Source organism: Achroia grisella, unplaced genomic scaffold (genome assembly GCF_030625045.1).
Source record: "Achroia grisella isolate CSIRO2021 unplaced genomic scaffold, CSIRO_AGI_Agris_v1 utg257, whole genome shotgun sequence".
Taxonomy (NCBI): Eukaryota; Metazoa; Arthropoda; class Insecta; order Lepidoptera; family Pyralidae; genus Achroia; species Achroia grisella.
In genome coordinates this window covers 1,033,574-1,059,718 of record NW_026712747.1, presented here as the reverse complement: position 1 = coordinate 1,059,718, position 26,145 = coordinate 1,033,574, and the positions used below count along the sequence as shown (strand labels likewise).

Below are 26,145 nucleotides of genomic sequence, written 5' to 3'. Positions count from 1 at the left end.
GAACACATATTTATCTCGCAAGTCTCAATCATCATCATTGCCTTGCCTTTATCCCATTATTTGTGCCGGCGCAGTATGTCATTCTCTTCCACTGCTCTCTATCAGTCGTCATATCTAAACATACTCTTCTTTTATTCATATCATCTTTCACACAATCCATCCATCTTTTCTTAGGGCGTCCCCTCCCTTTACATCCATCCACATTCATATTATACACTTTCCATAAGACATGTTCCTCATTCCTCCGCATAACAATGAACCAAATTTGACAGGTTTGTGTGAAAGAGTTTTTGAGTTATGAGGGGGTCAAAAGTGGCTCCAAATGGTTCGTGTAAACATACACACGGTGCTGCTCGCCAGTTTACTTGAAACTCGGCTTGACATGCTACCGCGTGTCTAGATATTAGTGTGTTTGCTACAATAAGCGTTACGTAAGGGTTTTTTTTTTGAAGTGTTACGCAGCACAATCTATTTGGGAACCACTACTAGAAATCATACCGACTCAAACTCTTCTCAATTGGATCTATATACTGAACTGGACGATTTTTTAATTTGAATTTCAATATTCTAACCTCTAAATAAACTATTTATAAACTATTTATCTAATACAAATATGCGGGAATCGAACCCACGACCATTGTAATGCGAAGCAATGTATTAAATCACTACCAAAGTTGTCATTATATATAATAACATCTTATTGAATGATAAAGCAGTTAAAATTGGATATCATTCCTTGTAATTTTATCGTATGTCTACATACTATTGTATGAATAGGCACAAAGGTTAGTATTTTAAAAAACAACCACACTGTTATCATTTGTTTAGTAAGAAACTAGCTGTACACGTGTGCGGTAAGTTATTGAAGTAAGTTATAATAGTAATTTATTTATTTCCTTGCAATATCAAATGTATACGGCACTCAATATACATAGAAAATCCAAATCAATATAAACTATCGAATGACGAGCGTGCATGGCAATAGTTTTCATGTTCGGGATTTTCATTTAATGTTAGACATAGACACCTATATAAATACCTATGCATTGTAAATAACTGGATTTAAAAAAAAAAGTAATTCAATTGAGTTTCTTGCCGGTTCTTCTCAATTGGATCTATATACCGAACGGGACGGTAGGGAAAAAAATTATAATGTAAAAACTTGACGTTCATAAGCGGCTAAAATGTCCTACATGAATAAATGATTTTTGGATTATGAATTTTGAATTTTTTGAATTCTGAATTCATGAATTTACATTTCGTAGTCATACTCCAATTATTTAAAGTCGCTTGAAATTGGCGGATTCATTATTTAATAATATTAGATAAGTAAAAAATAATGTTATGACTATTCAAAAGTGCTTAAATTAAGTTTATTTGATTAAATGATTTTCTATTTTATTCTATTCTATTCTGATCTGTTCTGTTCTGTTCTGTTCTGTTCTGTTCTACTCTACTCTACTCTAATTTATTATATTCTATTCTATTAGTTTAAAAGAAGTAGGTATACATTGTAAATTTGGATATTACTAACTACTTATGTTATTGCATAAGTACATAATATTACAAATATATGATCATGATCAATTCTACATAAAATGTATAATTTCATTGACGGCCTCGGTGGTCTAGCGGTTAAATAGACTTATTTGCCATATTAAACGCCATATTTGGTCTATAAGTCTTGAAATATATCTGTATAATTGTAATATTGTAAATACGTAAAGTTTGTGAGGATCAAATGATGGATCGATTTTGATAATTTTATTATTTTTAAATAGCCTATTTATCAAAGAAGACTGTGGACTGTATAAAATTATGCTACAACCAATAACATTATTATTTAAAATAAGCCAATGTAGTTAATTCATTGTAACAGATACATTTATAATTATTTATACTGCTATATTCATCTTTACATATATAAAAATAAAGTCCCTTCCGCTGTTTGTTTGGTGTAAACTAACCAAATACGTTTATTGCAGTTTGTAGCAATATATAGAGTAATTCAAGAGAAACGTTTATGAATATAATAAGAAGAGTAATCGTCTATCATGGTATGGACATGTAATGCGTAGGAACGAGGATAATATTTTAAGAAAGGTGTTACATATGAATGTGGATGGTTATAAAAGCAGAGGAAGGCCAAAAAAGAGATGGATGGACTGTGTGAAAGATGATAATGGTAAGAAAGGAAGTAAATAACGCGATGACTGCGAACAGGGATGAATGGAAGCGAAAAACATATTACGCTGACCACAAATAAATGGGATAAGGAAGAAGCAGATGTTTATGAATATAATACATGTACACTCGTGCGAAGCCGGGTGGATAGATTAGTTGGTTATAAGTTTTTGTAGAGAAATACTCTTGTTTACAATTAAATATAGGTATGTAATATTATATTATCTGTGATATAGGTAAGGTGGTCTGTTCGTAATTAAATCTATGTAGTAATAATAGCGTGTGAGACGTGGACATTAAATCAAAAGGAAAGAGACAAACTGGAGGCTTTTGAAATGTGGTGTTGGAGAAGGATGGAAAGAATTAGCTGGAAGGATAAAGTAAGAAACGAAGAAGTACTACACAGGGTAAAAGAAAAAAGACAAATATTGAACACCATAGAAAATAGACGAGGAAAAATGTTAGGGCAATTGATACGGCACGATGATTTCATGAAAATTATTATTGAGGGGAAAATAGAAGGAAAGAGGGGGAGGGGAAGACCAAGGAATAGCTACATCAAACAAATTGAGGACAAAATGGGAGTCGTGTCGTATCAAGAATTAAAGAGCATGATGGAAGATCGCGGACACTGGCAAGAGCTCCACCGACAAGAGCGTAGCTCTTAAATTTTGAATGAATGAAATAATAGTAATGTTAAATAGTATATTACTTAATAAGTTCATTAAGAACTCGTTAGGTCTAATACTAAACTGTGTTTAGTAAATTATCATGATTACATAGTATAAAACAAAGTCGCTGTCGCTGTCTGTCCGTCCCTATGTATTAAATCTCTAAAACTACGCAACCGATTTTGAAGCGGTTTTTTTATATAGATAGAGTGATTCTAGATAAAGGTTTATATATATATAATATATGTGCAATTGTCACGTGTGTAGGTGTAATAACTAGAATTGAGAGTGGCTTGGTATTTTTTGAGCTATTAGTCTTTTGGAGTTACAAGTTGAGCCTTCTTTCATTAAGTTAATTATCCTTTTATTTGAGGTCAATCTTTTTTGGCTTCTAGCTATTGAAACTATTATACAACTCGTCCGTTCTGTTCCTTGGCTGCTCGTATAATGCCTTTTTGTCTGAGTCACCGTTTACAGGCCGCGATCTTGTACCGCACTAGCACGAAAAACCGGAAGTTATAACAGTACCGCATAAAATGCGGTTAATTGATAGGTAATACCGAAAAGTTCATTAATAACCGGTTTCGCATCTATAATCAGGTTGTTCGTCAGATTATTAGCCATTTCAGTTAAATAAAAACTGCAGCATCTGGAGATTAAGGAAATAATTTCCTTAAAACGTTGAAGATCGCATTGAAACAACTTATTTCTCACATAGGGACCGGCATTTTTTTTATTGTTAATTACGTATATTATTTTTAAATATGTTTTTAATGTACAATAATTTGCGGTAGACATTATTTAACACCTAGATTTATTTCATTTAAAGTGTCCACGGGTGATCACTCGGTCCCAACTTGTATGATAATATATAATAATTCGTTAAACAGTAGGTTCAGTTCAAATTTATTGTACACTAGCTTTTGGCCGCGGCTTCGCTCGCGTTAATTTATCCTCTTAGGGGTGGAATTCATCAAAATCCTTTCTTAGGGAATGTCTACGTCATAGTAGCTTTATGCATGCAAAGTCTCATCCCGATCGGTTTGATATTGATAAAGTTTTATAGAAACTTTCATCCCCTATTTTATCCCCTTGGGGGTAGAATTAATTAAAATCCTTTCTTAGCGGATGTCTACGTCATAATATCTACCTGCATGCCAAATTTCAGCCCGACCCGTCCAGTGGTTTGGGCTGTGCGTTGATAGATCACTACGTCAGTCACCTTTGAGTTATATATGTATATTTAGATATGTTTTATCATTGGTTTTAATTGAAAACGTCTAATAAGATTGAGAGGTTATAATAGGGTAATTATTAAATTACGCATTTTTTTTCTCGCCTAATCATTTTACCCGACTGAAGAAAAAGAGGAAAATGTTTTTTGATTTTTTTTTATATATACAATTATCTTGTCACAATGTTAGTTACTATACTTCTCCGAAGCGGCTTGACCCATTTTTATGAAATTTTATATGCATATTCAGTAGACCTGAGAATCGGCTATCTATTTTTTATACCTCTTTTTATTTTTTGGACTATACTTTTTATTTTTAAATGTGCCTAGAAATACAGACAACCCTAAATTGTCACCCTTATATCACCAAGCCCCATTTTTTAATAGCGATTTTAGTTTATATGACAAAATTACGTTTGCGAGGTCAGCTAGTAAGTTTAAGAAGTCTCAAATTAAAATTAACTTTTTTTGTATTTAAGGGTTAATATTTCCAAATATGACTTAGGATAATTTTTGGAAGTTTATGTATTGTATTGATGTAGATTAATTTCACGCATTTCTTATATTACTTTTTTTTTTTTTCAAATATTTAGGTCAACAAACAGTTACACATTATAAATCATTATATATTTCTATACTAATATATTATTATATTTCATGTATAATGATAACAAAAACCTACTACAATTTACACAGCGCCATCTAGTCAAACCTAAGCAGTGTTTATAGGTTCTAGACAACTGATACATACCAAAATACATTTTTATTGTAAATACACAATTAATACACATAGAAAACACCCAAAGTATCATTAACACTCATGAATTAAAATGTTTGTACTGTGCGAGTAATCGAACCCGCGACCGTCAGTTTTTTTTTAATTTTTTTTTTTTATTTCAGAATGTTGAGTTACGTAATAATAGCACTGTGCGCAGTCACTGTTTGGCTATATTTATATTGGAGGCATACATCTCAGTATTGGAGCAAGCGAGGCGTACCTCATCTCCCGCCGCATCCTGTATTGGGCAGTCTAACCTTCCTGCAGCGACAGAATCCGGTATTTTGACCATATATAATATTGTTAGTCAATATAATGCAAAATAATAGTATAGGTTGATTAAACTTAGTTAAAAATTAAGTAAGTTTAACTATGGTTTGGAAAAATCTTTAATTTTGACCGTATAATATAATATTCTTTGTAAGTGTAATAGAAAATAATAGTATAGGTTGATTAAATTAGTTAAAAATTAAGTAAGTTTAACAATGGTTAAACTTTTTTATCATGTGGAAAAATCTTTGATTTTGACCATACAATATAATATTTTTTTGTAAATACAATGAAAAATAGTTGATTAATTTATCTAAAAATTATGTAAGTTTAACTATAGAGTTTTTTAAGGTGCGGAAAAATATTTGACGGCCTCGGTGATCTAGCGGTTTAGCACACCGCGTTACGTCCGATGGTCGCGGATTCGATTCTTCGCAAATCACAAATATTTGTATTCACGAGTATGATGGTTTATATCGGCCTGGGTTTTCTTTGTATATTATGTATTAACGAAAAAAAATTGTGTATTTGTATCAGTTATCTAGTACCCATAAAACAAGCTTTAGCTAGCCTAACTTGGGTCAAGATAACGCTGTGTGAATTGTCCTGAGATTATTATATATTAAACTAGCTGTGCCCGTGTTTTACCGGCATTAAATTTCAATAAAAATGTAGTCTATATATTATCCTGATACATAAGCTATATTACTGTAAAGTTTCATCAAAATCTGTCCAGTAGTTTTTGCGTGATAGAGTAACAAACATCCATACTTACAAACTTACGCATTTATAATATTATTACTATTATAATTTTAATTATTTATGGACGTACTTTAATTTATTATATGTTTTTAGGCACTATGGCTGCAAGAGATATACGAACGATTCAACTCTCCATATGTTGGTCTATGGCTAGTATGGCGCCCGGCTTTGTTGATTAACTGTCCCGAGATAGCACGAAGAGTTCTGGTCAAGGATGCTGATAACTTCAGAAACAGGTTCTTGAGCTCCGGGAACTCAGATCCCATTGGACAACTGAATTTGTTCACTGTGAAAGTAAGTACTTAATTACCAATTTTTACCACTTGTGTACACTGGGCACACTTGGCACGTGTCCAAGGCCCAGAGATTGATTGGGGCTCCCTAGTCTAGTCTAGTCCCCAGTCTAGTTCAGTCCCCAGTCTAGTCCTGTCCCCAGTCTAGTCCAGTCCCCAGTCTATCCAGTCCCCAGTCCAGTCCCCAGATAGTCCAGTCCCCAGATAGTCCAGTCCCCAGATAGTCCAGTCCCCAGTTTAGTCCAGTCCCCAGTCTAGTCCAGTCCCCAGTCTAGTCCAGTCCCCAGTCTATCCAGTCCCCAGTCCAGTCCCCAGATAGTCCAGTCCCCAGTTTAGTCTAGTCCTCAGTCTAGTCCAGTCCCCAGTCTATCCAGTCCCCAGTCCAGTCCCCAGATAGTCCAGTCCCCAGATAGTCCAGTCCCCAGTCTAGTCCAGTCCCCAGTCTATCCAGTCCTCAGTCTAGTCCAGTCCCAGTCTAGTCTAGTCCCTACTCTATTACCAAACGATAACCGATAGCACTACTCTCACCTAAAAATCAGTCTTAACAAATACTTACCAACTATGGTCAATTTGTTCGTTTTTTTTTAATTTTTTTATAAATCTCTAGCAAGAACTTCAACTCCTCATTATATAACGACTTTTTTAATTATTTTTGCCTGGTTTATTTTGAAGGTAGGGCATCCCCATATCTCTGAAGAGTTATAGTTCAAAAGTGACTATGTCTATTCTAACAAAATAGTGCTTTATTACTATAGTCGTAGGGGCCCCATTATCCTAATGTGCCTTGGGCCTCTAATAGGTGAAAGACGCCCACTTGTATGTGTAGTAAACGTCATATTTTATATCGCTATCGTTTAGTTAGGCTTGATTTCTTACCAGCTGTACTGTAGTAGCTGTACAGTTGAGAAGAACTGGTAAGAAATCTAAAAAACAAAATGTACCAGTTGTTTTCTAGTCGGTTTCAATTTAAAGTTGCATAATGTTTGTTTGAAAATACCTTCAGCTTTATTTCTTGCTATATGTCCTCGTACTTCTGGTACGTAGGTAGAATAAATGTATGAATATTTGAAATAAATGTTCTCTAGCTCAAGCCAAAATAAAAATAAAAGATTTTTTAATAAGTCTGGACTATGATCAATGTGAGAAATTGTTTCAAACCGAATTTTAATTACATAAAGCCTCAGTAGTACTTAATATGTGTATATCTATTGTATGTATTAATATATTTTATATTTATTACTATTTATAGATATTTATTTATTATATATATACTTTGTAATATAACGCCATAAGTGTTGCATGATATTGTTAAGTTGTTTCATTAAAGTCAGCCGAGCACCTAACATATCAATTATGTGTAATGATATCCTCTGAACCACACGATACAGACTCGCCGTAATGTGTATTGAATGTAAAAGTGTTTTATTGGCCAATAAAGTTTATTATTATTATTATTATTATTATTATTAAATATTTGTAACGTTCTTTCTAAATATTGAACACCAATTTTACTAATATTAACTTTGTAAATCTATTGCTTTCTAAAATGAGAGTCCGATAAAAGGTGAAGGGAATATATAGGTATAACTTAGTCTTTGAGTAACGCATTATGATCACAGGTGATAACTGATAACGTGATAATGTGATGTCTATATATACGGCGACGGTTACCACTTACCATTAGGCGGGCCGTCAGCCTCTCTATTATTCCAGTTACACACAAAAAAACTATTTATTGAACACTATTATCGAACAAATAGACAAGGGAAATTGTTGAAACACTTGATACGATGTATTTATGAAAATTACTAGCTGTGCTCGCGGTATTATTCGGCAGCCTATTATTCTGATGCATAAGCTATATTTCTGTAAAGTTTCATAATAATTCGTTCAGTAGTTTTTGCGTAAAATAGTAACAAACATCCATACTTACAAACATTCCTGTTTATCTAATAGACGGACAGAGGGGAGGGGGGGGGGGGAAGGCCAAGGCATGGTTCATCATCATCATCATCATCATCGCAGCCCGGAAGATGTCCACTGCTGGACATAGGCCTCCCCCAAAGATCTCCACGACGATCGGTCCTGCGCTGCTTGCATCCAATGCCTTCCAGCGATCTTGACCAGATCGTCGGTCCATGGTTACATCAGGCAAATTAAACACAGAATAGGAGTCGTGTCGTATCAATATTAAAGAGGATGATGGATCATGGGAAGTTGCAGGAGCTTCGACAAGAGTACGGCTCTTAAATTATAAATTAATGAATGTATTTCTCTACTCAGGACCCTGTATGGACTTACTTAAGGAAACGCCTAACTCCAGTGTTCACTTCATCAAAACTCAAGCATCTGAACGGTCTGGTCACTGAAAAGGGGAGCCAGTTAATTCAACGTATACACAACGAAATTAATAAACATGAACCAATCAACCTGAGGGTAAGTCCCAGATCTTATCATAAATTTTAATAACAATAATGCTAGATAATACACACAGTACCATCTTGTCCCAAGCTATGTTTATGTCATGCCTACTAATTTTTTTATTTTTTTTATTGGATTGTTTGGGCTATTGTCAGATGTGTAGCACCTGTAGCACTGCGACTACATAGATCTATTGTGCTCGCCCTTTTTCAAAATCGCTACCTAGACCCGTCAGGGACAAGAATTGAAGGATATTCTTAGGAGCATGTTTTTATCTTATAAATTTAATATTTTGTTTATGCATATCTACAACCACATAGGATGTGAACAGTTTGGCAATAGATGCCTACTAAACCATGTGTACAGTTTCACCAACATTTCGTTTCACTCTTGAAAGTTGCCATGATTTATAAATTTAGTTACTACCACAAAAATTAGTTTTAGTTAATTATTTTTTCAATTTTTGTGGCTAAACAACAGCAGATAATGAAAAAATGAAGAGGACCTGTTTTGTGCAGAATTTTTTTCTCTACAACTTTTATTTAAAACATTTTTTCATATTTCTTACCGTCATCGAGTTATTTTGAAAAAAAAGGCGTTTTTCAACAGTTTTTTTTTTTATTTTTTCATTCCTTTCCCGTTAGCTTGAATTAAAATTTCTTTTTGAATATTATTATTCACTTTGTCTTTGTGGACTAATTTTTATACTGTATATTGCGCCCAAAACTGGTCACATCGTGTTTAATTTATAATTTTCCTAGATTATTAGTATTTTAACTGTACCACTTTCGTAATATATTAAATCATTAATAACTGTGAACTTAAAATTAACCCAGCCGGAATATTCTAGTCTACAAATACAGGCAACTGTCATCAGTACCATTCTACAGCGCATATAGTATAGATAATTGATAGAAATACTTAAATATTATTATTTGTACTTACATACATAATGTATAGAAAATACCCAGACCAATAAAAGATATTCATTTGCATAGTGTGAGGAATTGAACCTGCGACCATCGAAAGTTAAGCATATTGTATTTACATTGTCAACCGTGTCTTAACATGAATAATTTTATGCTAAATAACCGATACTCTGTGCAGTTGAAGAGTCTGTATAATAACACAAATTAGCATTTTATTTATTTTAATATTTAAATATAGTACAATTGTCAACCGTGTCTTATCATGAATAATTTTATGATAAATTACCCATACCTGTATGCACTACAAATATTTGAATTCCTCGGCTTTTTCTATACTATAACACACATGTATGATACATATAAATCTTCCTCTTGAATCACTCTATCTATTGCTGAAAACAGAATTAAAATCCGTTACGTAATTTAAAAGATGTAAGCGAATAGACAGTTGCGTCGACTTTGTTTTATACTATGTAAAGATTTACCTCTCGTGACCACACTGCTGCAATCTAGTCAAAACGTCGAGAGTAAATACCTTTATTTAGAATAATACTTACCAATATTCCGTGGCATCTTCATAGTAGTGTTTTATCGATAGAAATGATTTATGTTGCCGTCAATCGATCTTACATAATCGCATTTTAAAATTGAAATTATCTTGTATCGCATCACAACTTCAACAGAAACGATTTCATATAGAGTTACATTATTAGCCCCCCTCTGTTAACAATATAAATAGAATAGAATAGAATAGAAATCATTTATTCAAATAAACTTACATTGAAGCACTTTTGAATAGTCATTAAATTTTTTTAATCTACCGCTCGTTCGGAAAGCTGTCTCATCACAAGAAGAACGAGCAAGAAACTTGCGTGTTGCTCTTTTAAATAATTTTATTATTACTTTACATTTTTAAGTTTAAGTGTGCGAATACAAACCACCAATTAGCACTAATTCAATTAAATACTCAAATAGAAAAAATATTGAATATATAACCAACTTGTTAAACAATTAATAAGAGGAAATCAGTCATAGTGATTAGAGCAGACCAGTCCCTACAAGCACCCGTTCACGAATATGACGAATGTGAACTAAACCCGACAGTTAAAAAATGTTACTACAGGCTATGTACTCGGATTATACTACGGATATAATCGGAACGTCTGCTTTTGGCGTGACCAGCGACGCCACCCTGGACGGGAAGAGTCATTTGCGGGACATCACCAAGGAGTTCATGAAATTCAGCATATACAGAGGCCTGGCGTGGTCTAGCATATTTTTCTTCCCGAAAATTGTCGACGTTTTCAGGTATTTAATACATAAGTGTATACATAATTATAATTTAGAGAACAAAAATGCACATATACCATTAAACAGTCTCCACTATTTTACGGTATATGGCTATGTTAATGATTTTCCTAATGATGTTTTAAGATTTTTTTGGAGTTTATATGGTCAAACGGAAAATATTATTTTTATTCATTTCCGCGCCTCCGTGTGTTTGGGCGTCTAATTAAACGGGTAGTCAAAGGCCTAAGCCGAGGTTCGAACCCCTAGCGGTGCCCTCAGAGACTAAAGTCGTAACCCTCAGGCGATAATTGTCTTTCAGCCGCTCCATAAGTCCTTCCGCAGGTTTGGAGTGCCATCTGCACTCTCCTCTTATCGTTCGTTGAAGCTGTAAAACCCAGCTGCGGCCAACAACATTTAGAATAGCTGGAATAAAAAAATGAATGTTTGAATTTCCAGTTTGAACAATAATACTAAATTTTGAAATATATCCGATCCAATACGATATTGAAACCTTCAAGAAAAGGGCCTATCTTATTAAAAGGCCGGCAACGCACTTGCAATTCCCCTGATGTTGCGGGTGCTCATCGACGGCGGTGATCATTTACCATCAGGCGAGCCGCAAACTCGTTTGTTTCCTAAGCTATGAAAAAATCTATTGTTTTGTCATTTTGTAGATTTTCATTCTTTCCGAAATCTGCAACGGACTATCTTAAGAAAGTGTACCGGGCCATGGTAGAGCAGCGGAAAGGTGACCTCGGCCGAGAGACGAAAGACCTGCTTGATGCATTGTTGAAAATACAGGAGGACTCTAAGAAAAATAACGAAGGTATATAATCAATATATTGATTACAATCATATAAACAACTAGCTTTCCGCCCGCGGCTTCGCTCGCGTGGACTATAGGTTGTCGCGCGATTAAAGATACGTGCTCAAGGGGTGGAATTTATCAAAATCCTTTCTTAGGGGATGCCTATGTCATAGTAGCTTTATGCATGCAAAGACTCAGCTTGATCGGTTTAAAATTGACAAAGTTTCATACAAAATTTCATCCCCTATTTTATCCTATATAGGGTAGAATTAATCAAAATCCTTTCTTGGCGGATGCCTACGTCATAACATCTACCTGCATGCCAAATTTCAGCCCGATCCGTCCAGTGGTTTGGGCTGTGCGTTGATAGATCACTATGTCAGTCACCTTTGAGTTATATATATATAGATAGCTATATCATTCTTTCATAAGAAGGAGAAGAATAGAAAATTCTTTATTCAAATAAACTTAAATTTAACCACCTTCGAAAAAGAGATAAAATCTAGATATTTCTGGGATAGATGGACAAAATGCAGTATCTAATACATTCAACTGGTGGGAAGTGATTTCTTAGTAATGTGGACTAATAATCCCATTGCTAGCAATGTACCATATCAGGTTGATCTGCATGCAGTTCCTCTTAGAAATCATCATAATAAATACCTGATGAATTTGCCACAATGGGCCAACTGACCTGACCTCGTGTTCAGCTTATCATCCTCCACTGGCGCTCTTCCAGCGGATTCCGTTAGCGCAGACAGGTGAACTATATCAATAACATCCATAAAAAAATACACTTCACTATTTCAGAGATCAGTGAGGACATGCTCATATCCCAGGCAGCTATATTTCTTCAAGGTGGATTCGATACTTCAGCATCAGCCCTCACGTTTATGACTTATGAGGTTGCTCATCAACCACATATACAGGTATCTGAGTTTCTATATCTATACTAAGTTTCTATTTAAATTGTATATTATTTGAGTTAGATTCTAAATCAATTCTGCTCAATTCTATTCTATTATTTATTCTTTTATAATCTACTAGCCACTCGCCCCGACTTTGCACATACATACATGTATTGTACTTATAAACCTTCCTCTTGAATCACTCTATCTATTAAAAAAAACCACTTGCGTAGTTTTAAAGATTTAAGCATTCATAGAGATGGACAGACAGCGACAGTGTTATGTATATGCAGTGATTAAATTGTAACTAAATTCTAATTCTATTCAATTCTATTCTATCACTTTAAATCGTACAAAATTAGGTCTTATTTTCGTCTGATTTTAATATGATTATCTTTATAATTTTCTTCCTGAAGTTTTATATTTACAATACATGCATATCAGACTCGTATCAGAATGTTTTTTTTCTTTTTTCATAGAGGATAATCTCATAAGGATTAGTATGAAGTAAGTTAATGTTTTCCAGTAGGTACCGTGTGGAGGTCGTCCTTACAATCACTAATAAAAAATGTACAAAATATTAACAATCCTTTCTCCCCAGCCCCTACCGCATCAAGTTAAATCATTTGTCACAATTTTTTGTTCCGAATAAACTCCTAAAATACTTAATCTTAAACTAATTTTTATAAATACGCAAAAAGCTATAATTATATTTAGCTATAGCTATATAATTATATTTTTTACAGGATAAACTGTACAAAGAAATATTGGAGGCTACAGAAAAGTATAGTAAAGAAGAATTGAATTCGCTCATTTTGTTTAACGGCCTCCCGTACATGAACTGTGTCATTGATGGTATGTATTGTATTAAAATATAATAATAATCTCAGGACAATTCCCATCTAGACCCAAGTTAAGCTAGCTAAAGCTTGTGTTATGGGTACTAGATAACTGATACAAATACATAGTTTTTTTTTCGTAAATACATACATATTATACATAGAAAAACACCCAGACCGATACAAACAATCATACTCATGAAAGAAAGAAAGAAAGAAGAAAGAAAGAAAGAAAAATATTTTATTCAGTGCAATGTAAAAAATACAATATAAACAACAAACGAAAAAAAAGAGCAAATAAAATGTATATATAATTAAACTTAATTTACCATAATGAATACAAAATTTTGTGCCGTGCGAGGAATCGAACCCGCGACCATCGGACATAAAGTTACTGATATAGATACGTAGATACATTTCGCCGATACGACATTGAAACACTTGCAATTTCGTTGCGTCGCCGGTAATCACTTACCATCAGGTGAGCCGTAAGCTGGTTTGTCCCCTTCGTTACAAAAAAAAAATGCAGACCACATTCAAAGTGTACCTTGGTTCAAATGTTCTTTTTCCAATACTCTGCTAAAATTGCTCGTAAATTCAATACCTCTGATTAAATTACAGAGACTCTCCGAAAGTATCCCCCTATGGGATGGTTGGATCGTGTTGCTGTAAACAATTATAAGATAGACAGTAACCTGACCATCGCCGCTGGGACGCCGGTGTACGTAAATGCTATTGGGATGCATTACGACCCCAAATACTTCCCGCAGCCGAAGAAGTTCGACCCTGAGAGGTTCCTCTACGGAAGCACAGAGCCTTTTACCTATATGCCCTTCGGCGAGGGTCCAAGGATATGCATTGGTAATACTTCATAATATGATTTATTTAATTTCACAGCGCGTGTGTTATTCTGTATCTTTATAATATTACAGTTTTCTTATAGTTAATGTTAGTACGTACAGACATTACACAAACAAATCATCATCATCATTGCCTTGCCTTTATCCCATTATTTGGGGTCGGCGCAGTATGTCATTCTCTTCCACTGCTCTCTATCGATCGTCATATCTAAACATACTCTTCTTTTATTCATATCATCTTTCACAAAATCCATCCATCTTTTCTTAGGGCGTCCCCTCCCTTTACATATTATACACTTTCCATAAGACATGGTCCTCATTCCTCCGCATAACATGCCCATACCAGCTCAATCTGTTACCTCGCAACTTTTCTATAACCGGCGCAACTTTCAAACTTCCTCGTATATACACGTTCCTTATTCTGTCATTCCTGGTAACCCCACAGATCCATCTTAACATTCGCATTTCTGCCACATGCACATGCCTTTCGTCCATCCCCTTTACGGCCCAACATTCAGATCCATACAAAATGACAGGTCTTATGATAGATTTATAAACTATTAAATTACACAAACAAATATTAAATATAAATAACAACAAAAATAAATATTACTTTAAATTAAAATATCAAAAAAAATCACCGCTGTACCATTCCATTGGAAATGGCACAGCAGTGATTAGAATAGAATAGAATAGAATAGAAAATCATTTATTCAAATAAACTTAATTTAAGCACTTTTGAATAGTCATAACAATTTGTTTTTTATCTACCACTCGTTCGGAAAGCTGTCTCATCACAAGAAGAACGAGCAAGAAACTTGTGTGTTGCTCTTTTAAATAATCCTTGTAAGTTTACATTTACAAGTCGAAACGTGTGAATACAAACTACCAACAAGCACTAATTTTTGGGTCAAATATAAATATGCAATAAGATTAAATCAGTCGTAGTGATAAGAGCAGACCAGTCCCTACAAGCAGCACTCGTTCACGAGTATGACGGATGAGCCAGCCATCACTGCGCTCGACCATATTTTAGGGAGCCCATTGACCCGGCCCACCACGCCGCCACATGTCTGGACATTTTAGTGAGCATGACTACTCATTCCACACGACCACGTCACAGCTACAAAAATTACTATATGGTAGTTACAGTATTCGCACTTTACATAAGGATGCATGCGGCAATCAATACAAAAGCCGCTACGCTATCATATATCAAGAAAGCAGTATGAAAATTAAAATTATAACGTTGTCCGCAAATAAACTTATTCTTGCTATATATTGCTATCATCTATAAATTCATCTATCTTATAATAGGCTTTTTTACATAACATTTGTTTAATATAAGATTTGAATTGCCTCTCTGTAAGATTTAGCGTAGACTCTGGCAGTTTATTATAGAATCTTACGCAATTACCATAAAATGAATTACTAACTTTGTGTAGACGGCATTTAGGTAAAATTAGCTTATTTTTATTGCGTAAGTTTCTACTTGTACAGTCTTTAAGTTTCTTGAAACTATCTAAGTTTTTCCTTGTATACATAATATTTTCATAAATGTACTGTGAGGCAACGGTGAGGATATTTGATTGTTTAAAGCATTGACGTAATGACTCTCTAGAACCCATACCATAAATAGAACGTATGGCTCTCTTTTGTAAAATAAATATAGTATTTATATCGGCAGCTTTACCCCATAGCAGTATGCCATATGACATAATGCTATGGAAATAACTAAAATATACAAGTTTTGCCGTCGCCACGTCTGTTAATTGCCTTATCCTTCTAATTGCATAAGCAGCAGAACTAAGTCTACTGGCTAATTTTGAAATATGGGGCCCCCATTGTAACTTCGAGTCCACTGTTATTCCTAAAAAAACTGTATCATTAACAAAATTTACTATTTCATCATTAAGCAATAGCTGCGTATTTACTTGTTTTACATTAGGCAGCGTGAATTTAATGCACTTAGTTTTGTTGGAGTTCAATAATAGATTATTACATGTGAACCAATTTAGTATAGCAGAGATAGCATAATTTACATCGTCTAATTGATTACATTGGCGACCAATTTTAAATACTAACGAAGTATCATCCGCAAATAACACTATATCTGCAACTTTCTCTACCATGTAGGGAAGGTCATTTATATAAATTAAAAAGAGAAATGGGCCCAATATTGAACCTTGAGGAACGCCCATTTTTATATTAGTTCCCTTAGACTTTACACCATCAATATCTACAGTTTGCACCCTATCCTCTAGATAAGTTTTCATTAGACTTAGGTCATTATCTCTAATACCATAATGTTTGAGCTTGTACAAAAGTGTTTCATGATCTACGCAATCAAACGCCTTCGACAAGTCACAAAAAACGCCGAGAGCATCCTGTGAGTTTTCCCATGATTCGAATATATGTGTAATAAGCGCTACACCTGCATCAGTAGTAGACTTGCCGGCAGTGAAACCATATTGCTGACTGTGAAGCAGTCCGTTATCCCTGAAGTATTTTAACATTTGGTTAAACATAATCTTTTCAAATACTTTACTTAGAACTGGCAAAATAGAAATTGGTCTATAGTTGCCTAGCTCAAATCTATCTCCAGATTTAAAGAGTGGAATTAATTTGCTAAATTTCATTAATTGAGGAAACACGCCATTATCAACACATTTATTGAAAATAGTAGCTAGATAAGGAGCAACAATATCTATGAATGTACTAACTACTTTAACTGACATGTCCCAGAGATCTTCCGTATTTTTTAAATTTAACTGTTTGAATATTTTTATGACATGAAAAGGGCTGACATGTGAAAATTTAAATGTTAAAGAGCAAGGGCTGACATTAGCCTCCAGTAATGTTTTTGCTCGAATTGGAGATGAGTCTAGAGAAGATGTAATATCAATCGGAATATTAGCAAAAAAATCTTGAAAAATATGAACTATATCTTTTGTTGCTGTTATTAACTTATTGTCATAATTTAATGAGAATTGATTGCAGGCTTTTTCAGACCGTCCAGTTTCTTTGTTTATAATTCCCCAGATGGTCTTAATTTTGTCAGAGGACTGATTAATTTGTTTATTTATAAAATTAGATTTAGCTGCAATACAAACTTGTTTGAAAATTTTAGAGTAATTTCTCACATAAGTTGTAAATTTGTCATCAAATCTATATTTTTTTTGATCATATAAATCAAATAAAATGTTTCTACTTTTAAGTATTCCTACTGTTGCCCATTCTGTAAATTTAGATTTAACACAATATTCTCTTTTCTTGAAAATATTCTGGTATTCTTTTGACAAAAGACTAATTAACTTGGTGTAAAGAATATCAGGATTATTAAGACTGACAGATTGTAACTCTAAGTCTAATTTATATTTAACCGTGCTTTTGTATTTATTAATATTGTAAGCATTTATTTGTCTTTTTGATCTTTTATTATTGGTATTTTTTTAGTCCGATTACTAAACTTAACAACTTGACCACAATGATCCGAAGGAAGTTTATTTATTATTAATTTTTCAATATACTCACAGTTACAAAAAACATTGTCAAGACAAGTAGCAGTCGTAGCGGTTACACGAGTGGGTTCCTGAAAGACATTACTCAAATTAAAAGACTGAAATAAACTAATAATTTTTGTACATGTGGGTGTATTACAAAGAATATCAACGTTAAAATCACCACACACAATGATTTTTTTACTGCTATTAAATACTTTTTTTAATATATCCTCCATCACCTCTTCAAATACATTATAATCACTATTAGGAGGCCTATAAACACATATAAGTATATAATTATCTAGTTCTATACATGAGATTTCTGTACAACACTCAATAGAAAGTCTAACAATGTCAGCACGTTCCTTTACTTTAATATTATTTCTTGCAATTATCATAGACCCACCTCTGTTAACTGACTTTCTATTGAAGCAGCTGACAACATTATAATTATTTAAACTGAACATCATATTGCTTTCTTTAAGCCAATGTTCAGTGAAACAGATAATGTCAATATTGTATTTTTCCAAAAATAATTGTATAATTAATTCACTGCCGGGAAAACTTTGTATGTTCTGATGAACAATTACCAATTCTAATTGCTTTCCCTTTGTCTTTGTTAGCAGTTTAAATCTGCAGTCAAATTACTTATATCACTATTTAAACAAAAATTAATAGAATCATTTGTTATGTCACAATTTTTATATTGAAGTTTACCATGTAAACTGTTCATGAAGTCAATATTATAAGCCACTAAAGTGGCTATTTTATTCTTAGAAGATTTAGAAAGATACATTGTATCTTTTGTCAAATAAAAATCACTAATAAAACTATTAGTGTCAAAAAATGTAAAAACGTCACTATGACGACATGTCAATGTATGTAATAAATTATTAAGGTAATGTACCTTATTGTTAATTTTTTTATGATAATGGCTACTTGTATAAGGAAGAGCGCACAATACAATCTTATATACATTCAATTGTAACAAATATTGAATACCTTTAATTATATCCTGTCTATTTAATTTAATACTATTACCAAAAAATAACACAACTGTGGTCATTTTATTCATTTTAGTAGATTTAATTTTGTTAATAATTTGTGCAAATGATGCCCCTGGCATACAGTAATTATACGCACAGTCCAGCCTGCTCGCAATCATGCTCAGGATGCTGTTATAAACGCAAAAGTTTATAAGTATGGATGGATATTTGTTATTCTTCCACTCAAAAACTATTGCACGGATTTTGATGAAACTTTACAATAATATAGCATCAGAATAATACATAGACTAAAATTTCATCCAGGTGAACCCGATTACACTTCATACTAATCATAAGAGTTTTGTGCAGATTTTTGTTCTCTACAACTTTTATTTGAAACATTTTTTTATATGTCTCACTATTATCGAGTTTTAAAAGAAAGCGGTTTTCAACCCTTTTTTTAATGTTTTCATCCCTTTCCCATAAACTCAAATACTTATTACAGTACAATACTTATTATTATTTATATATTTGTGGCTTTTTTTTATATTGCGCCAAAACTGGTCACATCATGTATAATTTTAAATTCTACTGGACTATGAATAAGATATTTTAAGAAATAATGACGTCAGGACCTGAAATTCCATTACTGTAATATATATGTAAATGAAGGTCATTGATATTCATTATTTGATATTAGCGCCTATTCGCAGATTTATTTAAAATATCAGTAATTCTGACGTCACTTATTGAGGAAGTTTCTAGGTTGAAACAGATTTGATAAATAATAATTAATCATTACATAGTATAAAACAAAGTCGCTGTTGCTGTCTATCCGTCTCTATGTATGGTTAAATCTTTAAAACTACGTACGTATACGTAAATATATTATATATATAAACCTACCCGTGCAAAGCCGGGGCAGTAGCTAGTATAAAAATATAATAAAGATTGAAATTGATTAAAAAATAATCTTTGTATTTTAAAATCTCGTGTCACGTTGTTTGTCCGCGATGGACTCCTAAACTACTGAACCGATTGCAAATTTGATTTGCATATTGTGTGCAATTTGATGCATCTTGAAAGATAGCTTACATCTTAATTTATAGTCGCAATATTATTTCATTGCCTTCCCCACAGCAACGCATGGCCGAGTCTGCTAGTATTAATATAAAAATACATTTGATTTACATTTGTACCAGTTGAATTTCTAGTCGAGTCTTCACAGCTGAAGTAAATTTTTTTTTATTTTTTAGACAAAACTTTTAGTTTCCAAAAATTTTGTCTAAAAAATAAAAAAAAATTTAGAAGTGGACCACCCCTAACATTTAGGGGGATTCTCAGATCTACTCAATATGCTCACAAAATTTCATAAGAATCGGTCAAGCCGTTTCGGACATTTGTACTAGTTGAGTTTCTTGTCGAGTCTTCACAGCTGAAGCAGCTAGTCAAACTGGACGGTAGGGACATAAATAGAAAGATAAAGAAAAGATTTTATTTTTTTTTAAATAAAAAATAAAAATTTAGGGGTGGACTACCCCTAACATTTAGGAGGATGAAAAATAGATGTTAGCCGATTCTCAGACCTACTCAATACGCTCACAAAATTTCATGAAAATCGGTCATGCCGTTTCGGAGGAGTATGGGAACGAAAACTGTGACACGAAAATTTTATAAATAAGATATTATGCACAATAAGAGTTATTATTTTTTTTTATAACACAGGGGACAAACGAGCATGCGGCTCACCTGATGGTAAGTGATTACCGCCGCCCATGAGCACCCGCAACACCAAGGGAATTGCAAGTACGTTGTCGGCCTTTTAAAAAGGAATAAGCTCTTTTCTTGAAGGTTTCAATATCGTATCGGTTCGGAAATACCATTGCTGGAAGGTGATTCCATAATGTGGTTGTGCGAGGCAAAAAGTTTCTAGAAAACCGCACTGTGGAAGACCGTCATTCATCCAGATGATCAGGATGGTATTTCAGTTTCTGGCGGGTGGTACGGTGGTGAAACTCAGCAGCTGGTATTATTATTATTATTATTAACCCCTTAAATTTAGTTTAATTTTTACGAGTTTTGATTGTGATAAAAAATTTTGTTTTTAGGTCAAAGATTTGCATACATAACAATGCGCAAAGCTATGGCTGCCATATTCCTAAACTTCGAAGTACGGCCATTACCCAATACTCCAAAGCCTGATGAATGCGAGATAGAGAAGAAGGGCATGTTCTTGATGCCAGGACAGGTGATGTCTGTGGAGTTTGTGCCTAGGAAGAGACCCGTTTAATGTTAGGGAAGAAATGTATAACTAATGAAATAAGTTATGTAAACTAACACAAAACGATGTCTCAAATGACATTGAGTATGTTTAATAAGTAAATTTAGATTTTATTATTAATTGATTTTGTAATAAATGTTAAAGAAAAACAAATTTGTTATATTTTAAAATAATATTGAATGAATAGAAAGTGGATCCTAATATTGGTACTTATATGTACTTTGTTACACCGAACATAAATTTTCTTCCTTTAAATAAACATAAAAGAAAAAATATTTATTCACTGGTTACAATAGAAACAAAAGCAAAAACGCAAATTAAAATGTATGTATATTTAAGTATTATTAAACAAGCTGTTCCCGCGACTTCGTCCGCGTGGAATTTAACTTTATTTTTCTAAAATAAAAGTAGCCTAAGTTACTCCTTATTACAGCAGCTACCTGCCAAAAAAAATTCCGTCAACATGCATAACGTAAAGAAATGTTATTTCTCTAAGAGAAATTACCGTTTTTTACTACATGCATATGAATATAAATACGGTACATACACCAAAATAACATTTTTTACCATTTTTATCTGACTGTCTGTCTGTTTATTCCACGCTGAGCTTCGACCTTTTTGTATTGCTAGAGATACACTTAGATTACACACATAATAACACGATTTTATAAATTTTATGTTGTATTATGTATTTTTATATTCTTATGAACATGTTATGTGTGTGACTAGTAACAAATAAATAAACGATATATCTATCTATCTAATCTCTGAAATGGCTGGACCGAGTTTGACGGGATTTTTTTTGGCAAAATTTTGTAACTGATGTAATAAGGAGTAACTTAGGCTACTTTTATTTTAGGAACAATAATATAAAATTCCACGCGGCCGAAGTCGCGGGTACAGTTAGTATATAAATATATATAGACATGATCCATTTACGACTATATTATACTGTATGATCTTCCAAAAACACTTGAGCGCTAACAACTGCGATTTCATTGAAAGTGTCTAAATATATTCTACATTATTTTTTCCCTCGCAATTCGTTTCCATCAAAGAGTTATTGCCGAGGGACACAGTGAAATATAGGAGTTGTCGGGACTGGGGAGAATTAAGATTATTTACCCCCCAATTCTCAAGAGGGGGGTGGAAAAAAATTTAAACATCGCGGAGCATTTATTAAAAGCGAGCGAAATTATTTAAATCAGAGACAGAGGGAGCCCAGGAGAGTCCCGCCACATAAATAATGGTGGATAATCGATTCTTGTTCCTGTAAGTTATAATGGTCCAAGATACGACATCTATGCATATATAAATAATAATAATAATATTGTTGAGGGCACCACTATATCTAGTATGTATTAATTATAAATATAGTATCTGTATAATTAAATAGTACTGTTAAAGAAAGAAGAAAGAAAGTAAAATATTTTATTCAGTGCAATGTAAAAATACAATATAAACAACAAACGAACAAAAAGAGCAAATTAAATGTACATATAATTAAACTTAATTTACCATAATTAAAAAATAAACATAAAATAAACATTTTTTACATCCAATAATGCACTGAAATGGCTCCACTCAGCTTTAATGTATGTCCTAGGTGAACATACAGCTGGTTTTCAGTGGCACCAAAAATATATATATAAAAGGGGGGAGAGAGAGAGGGCACTATTTTAAATATTAATGATAATAATTAAAACAAAATTACAACTAATAAATACAAACCAATTACATATACTAGAGATAACAAAATAGAATAAAATAACATTAATAAATAATAAACATTAAATATATATACAACTACGTTGCCGTAAGATTTATAGGTTAAATAGTACATAGATAATTCTTGTATAGTTTTTTAAAGGTGAATAATGATTTGGCGATTCTAACTGGCGGTGGAAGATTGTAAATAATGTAGCAAATAGGTTATATATCTCACAATGATTATCTATAGAATGCAAATGTTGTTTACGTAATTTAGTTCCGAAATGAATACTAGACGGCGCTGTTACATTTCTGAAACTCGATAATATTTCGTTTTCATCGATTGATATACACGATTGTAAAATTTTATTATTCAGTGGTCCACCCCGACCACACTTTTACACACACACACGACACCGTCCTCGCCGGCGAAGACGACGACCTCAAAGACACAATATCGCGCATTCAACCGGGCGCCTGCACACGCCCGGGCGCTCCACACCGGCGTCCCCGGGCGCTCCTCCGATCGATCCCCCGTCCAATTCAAACGGGGATCGAAATTACGACGGCCTGGGCCGAGATTCGAACCCCTAGTGGTGCCCTCAGACTAAAGTCGTATCCGTCAGGCAGGAGTTGGCCTTCAGCCGCTCCATAAGTCCTTCCGCGGGTTTGGAGTGCCATCTGCACTCGCCCCATAACGTCCGGTAAAGCTGTAAAGGCCAGCTACGGCCAACAGCATTAGAGTAGTCCGAAAAAAAAAAATATTATTCAGTATTTTGTAACACCATTTTTTGATATCATTATACTCTTTCCCTCGTATGTGGTATTTCATTTCGAGGTTCTTGGGCTGTCTGAATATCGCGACGTGGACGTCATCAAATATCTCTGGTCAATTCACACAACGCTATCTAGTCCCAAGCTAAGCACAACTGATATAAATACATGGATACATTTTTTGTAAATAACTACATATTATACATAGAAAACACCTAGACCGATACAAACAATCACACTCATGAATACACATGTTTGTACCGTGCTAGGAATCGAACCCACGACCATCGGATGGAAAAGCGGTGTGCTAAACCACTAGACCACCGAGGCTGTAAATATAATTGGAATTATAAATAAAATTGGAGTGTCTGTTTGTAATATCGAAATAATCGTTTTTTACTATATATATTATAAATACGGTAATATCGAAATATCATTTTTTACAATTTTGTCTGTCTGTCTGTTTGTTCCGGCTAATCTCTGAAATGGCTGGACCGATTTTGACGAGACTTTTATTGGCAGGTAGCTGATGTAATAAGGAGTAACTTAGGCTACATGTATTTCAGAAGAATAAAGTTAAATTTCACGCGGACGAAGTCGCGAGTACAGCTAGTCTAACATAAAAATGTTCTCATTATCAAAGAAAAGATGAGGGTGCATATCCTCATGCCGTATCCCTTACTATAATGACTGACAAATTGCTGTGCGGTACCGACTGAGTTTGACTGGTTGGCATTTTGATAATGTCACGCGATGGCAAACAGTTACCGTCAGTTCATAATACATTACACCAGCTTGTTGGGCTTTGAACGATTATATAATGTTCAACAGAAATAGTACGAAATTATAGAACCGCTTCAAAATTACGTAGTTTCAATGATTTAAGCACACATAGGGACAGACAGCGACAGCGACTTTGTTTTATACTATTTGATAGCTGTCCCGGCAAACGTTGTTTTGCCATATAAATTAATAACGCTATAAAAAATAGGGGTTGATGATAGAAGGGTGAAAATTTAGGATTGTATGTATTTTTGTATGTTGTATCATAAAAAAATAGAAACTAAAAATTTTGTCTAAAAAATAAAAAAATAATTTAGGGGTGGACTACCCCTAACATTTAGGGGGATGAAAAATAGATGTTGGCCGATTCTCAGACCTACTCAATACGCTCACAAAATTTCATGAGAATCGGTTAAGCCGTTTCGGAGGAGTATGGGAACGAAAACTGTGACACGAGAATTTTATATATAAGATGTAATGAAGCTCGCCCTTTCTTTAGAGTTAGTTGTCTAGGTCCGTCAGGGACAAGATATCAAGGATATTCATAAGAGCAATAGTTTATATTAACGCAAGTATCAATTTTATTTTTAACTAGCTACCCACCCGGCTTCGTACGGGTATACATGTATTATACATATAAACCTTCCTCTTGAATCACTCTATCTGTTAAAAAAACCGCTTCAAAATCCGTTGCATAGTTTTAAAGATTTAAGCATACATAGGGACAGACAGCGACAGCGACTTTGTTTTATACTATGTAATATATATATTGTTATATATTGTAATATATATAGTATGAAGCTAACAAGAGATATAACCAAAAACTTAATAGGCAGATTTCAATTCGACCAACTATTATTATGAAAATTTCTTGGCCCAACTTTTCATTGGGTACAGAGCGGGCCGGGTCGTAATAGCCCTTACGTAATTGTATAACTGTCTGTCTCTATAATGTATTTGTTTAGGCCTCGATCTCGATTACTTAGCGGCCTGTTGTTTTAGTTTCAGATATTTATGGAGCTCGGGATCCGAGGCAAGTAACTATTCTGTATCGTTTGCTTAAAATTCCATTAGTTTGTGTGTTGTTTCTAATTAATTTGTTATAATTGTTATATTATGGAAACGGAGAAGCGTATTTTGGATTTTTATATATACTTTGTTAAACAAGCTAACTGCTATAATATAGGAGTAAATAAAAGTAAAATATAGCATAGGAGTCTGTCTTAAGATGAACTTGGATAAGACGAAAATCATGCCAAATACCAGAGTTGTACTTACATAAAAATCGGAGATTCTACATTCGAAATTGTCAATCACTATATATATTTAGGGCAAACTATCCAGCTAGGTAGGTCCAATTTTAAGATATAGGTCAATCGTTGAATCCAACTTGGATGAGCAGCGTTCGGGACGAAAATCATGCCAAATACTAGAGTTGTACTTACTTACATAAAAATCGGAGATTCTACATTCAAAATTGTCGATCACTATATATATTTAGGGCAAACTATCCAGCTAGGTAGGTCCAATTTTAAGATATAGGTCAATCGTTGAATCCAACTTGGATGAGCAGCGTTCGGGACGAAAATCATGCCAAATACTACAGTTGTACTTACTTACATAAAAATCGGAAATTCTACATTCGAAATTGTCGATCACTATATATATTTAGGGCAAACTATCCAGCTAGGTAGGTCCAATTTTAAGATATAGGTCAATCGTTGAATCCAACTTGGATGAGCAGCGTTCGGGACGAAAATCATGCCAAATACCAGAGTTTTAAAAATCGGAGATTCTGCATTCGATATATATATTTAGTATCCAGCTAGGTAGGTCCAATTTTAAGAAATTGGATGAGCAG

The 26,145-nt window shown here is 33.7% G+C and overlaps 1 protein-coding gene across 2 annotated transcripts; it reads left to right on the top strand.

Moving 5' to 3' along the window:
- Window positions 1–835: 835 nt before the first annotated feature.
- On the top strand, window positions 836–21,087 carry LOC131842857 (cytochrome P450 6k1-like). Of its 2 annotated transcripts, none has more exons than XM_059191424.1 (10): window positions 836–854; window positions 4,990–5,146; window positions 5,993–6,193; window positions 8,476–8,628; window positions 10,666–10,850; window positions 11,507–11,658; window positions 12,451–12,569; window positions 13,295–13,403; window positions 14,009–14,248; window positions 20,845–21,087. In XM_059191424.1, exons 2-10 carry the CDS (start codon window positions 4,991–4,993, stop codon window positions 21,024–21,026), a joined length of 1,497 nt encoding a protein of 498 aa, XP_059047407.1. In that variant the 5' UTR covers window positions 836–854; window position 4,990; the 3' UTR covers window positions 21,027–21,087. The 2 variants fall into 2 exon arrangements, with proteins under 2 accessions (XP_059047407.1, XP_059047406.1); XM_059191423.1 differs by having other exon boundaries at window positions 846–867.
- Window positions 21,088–26,145: the final 5,058 nt, after the last annotated feature.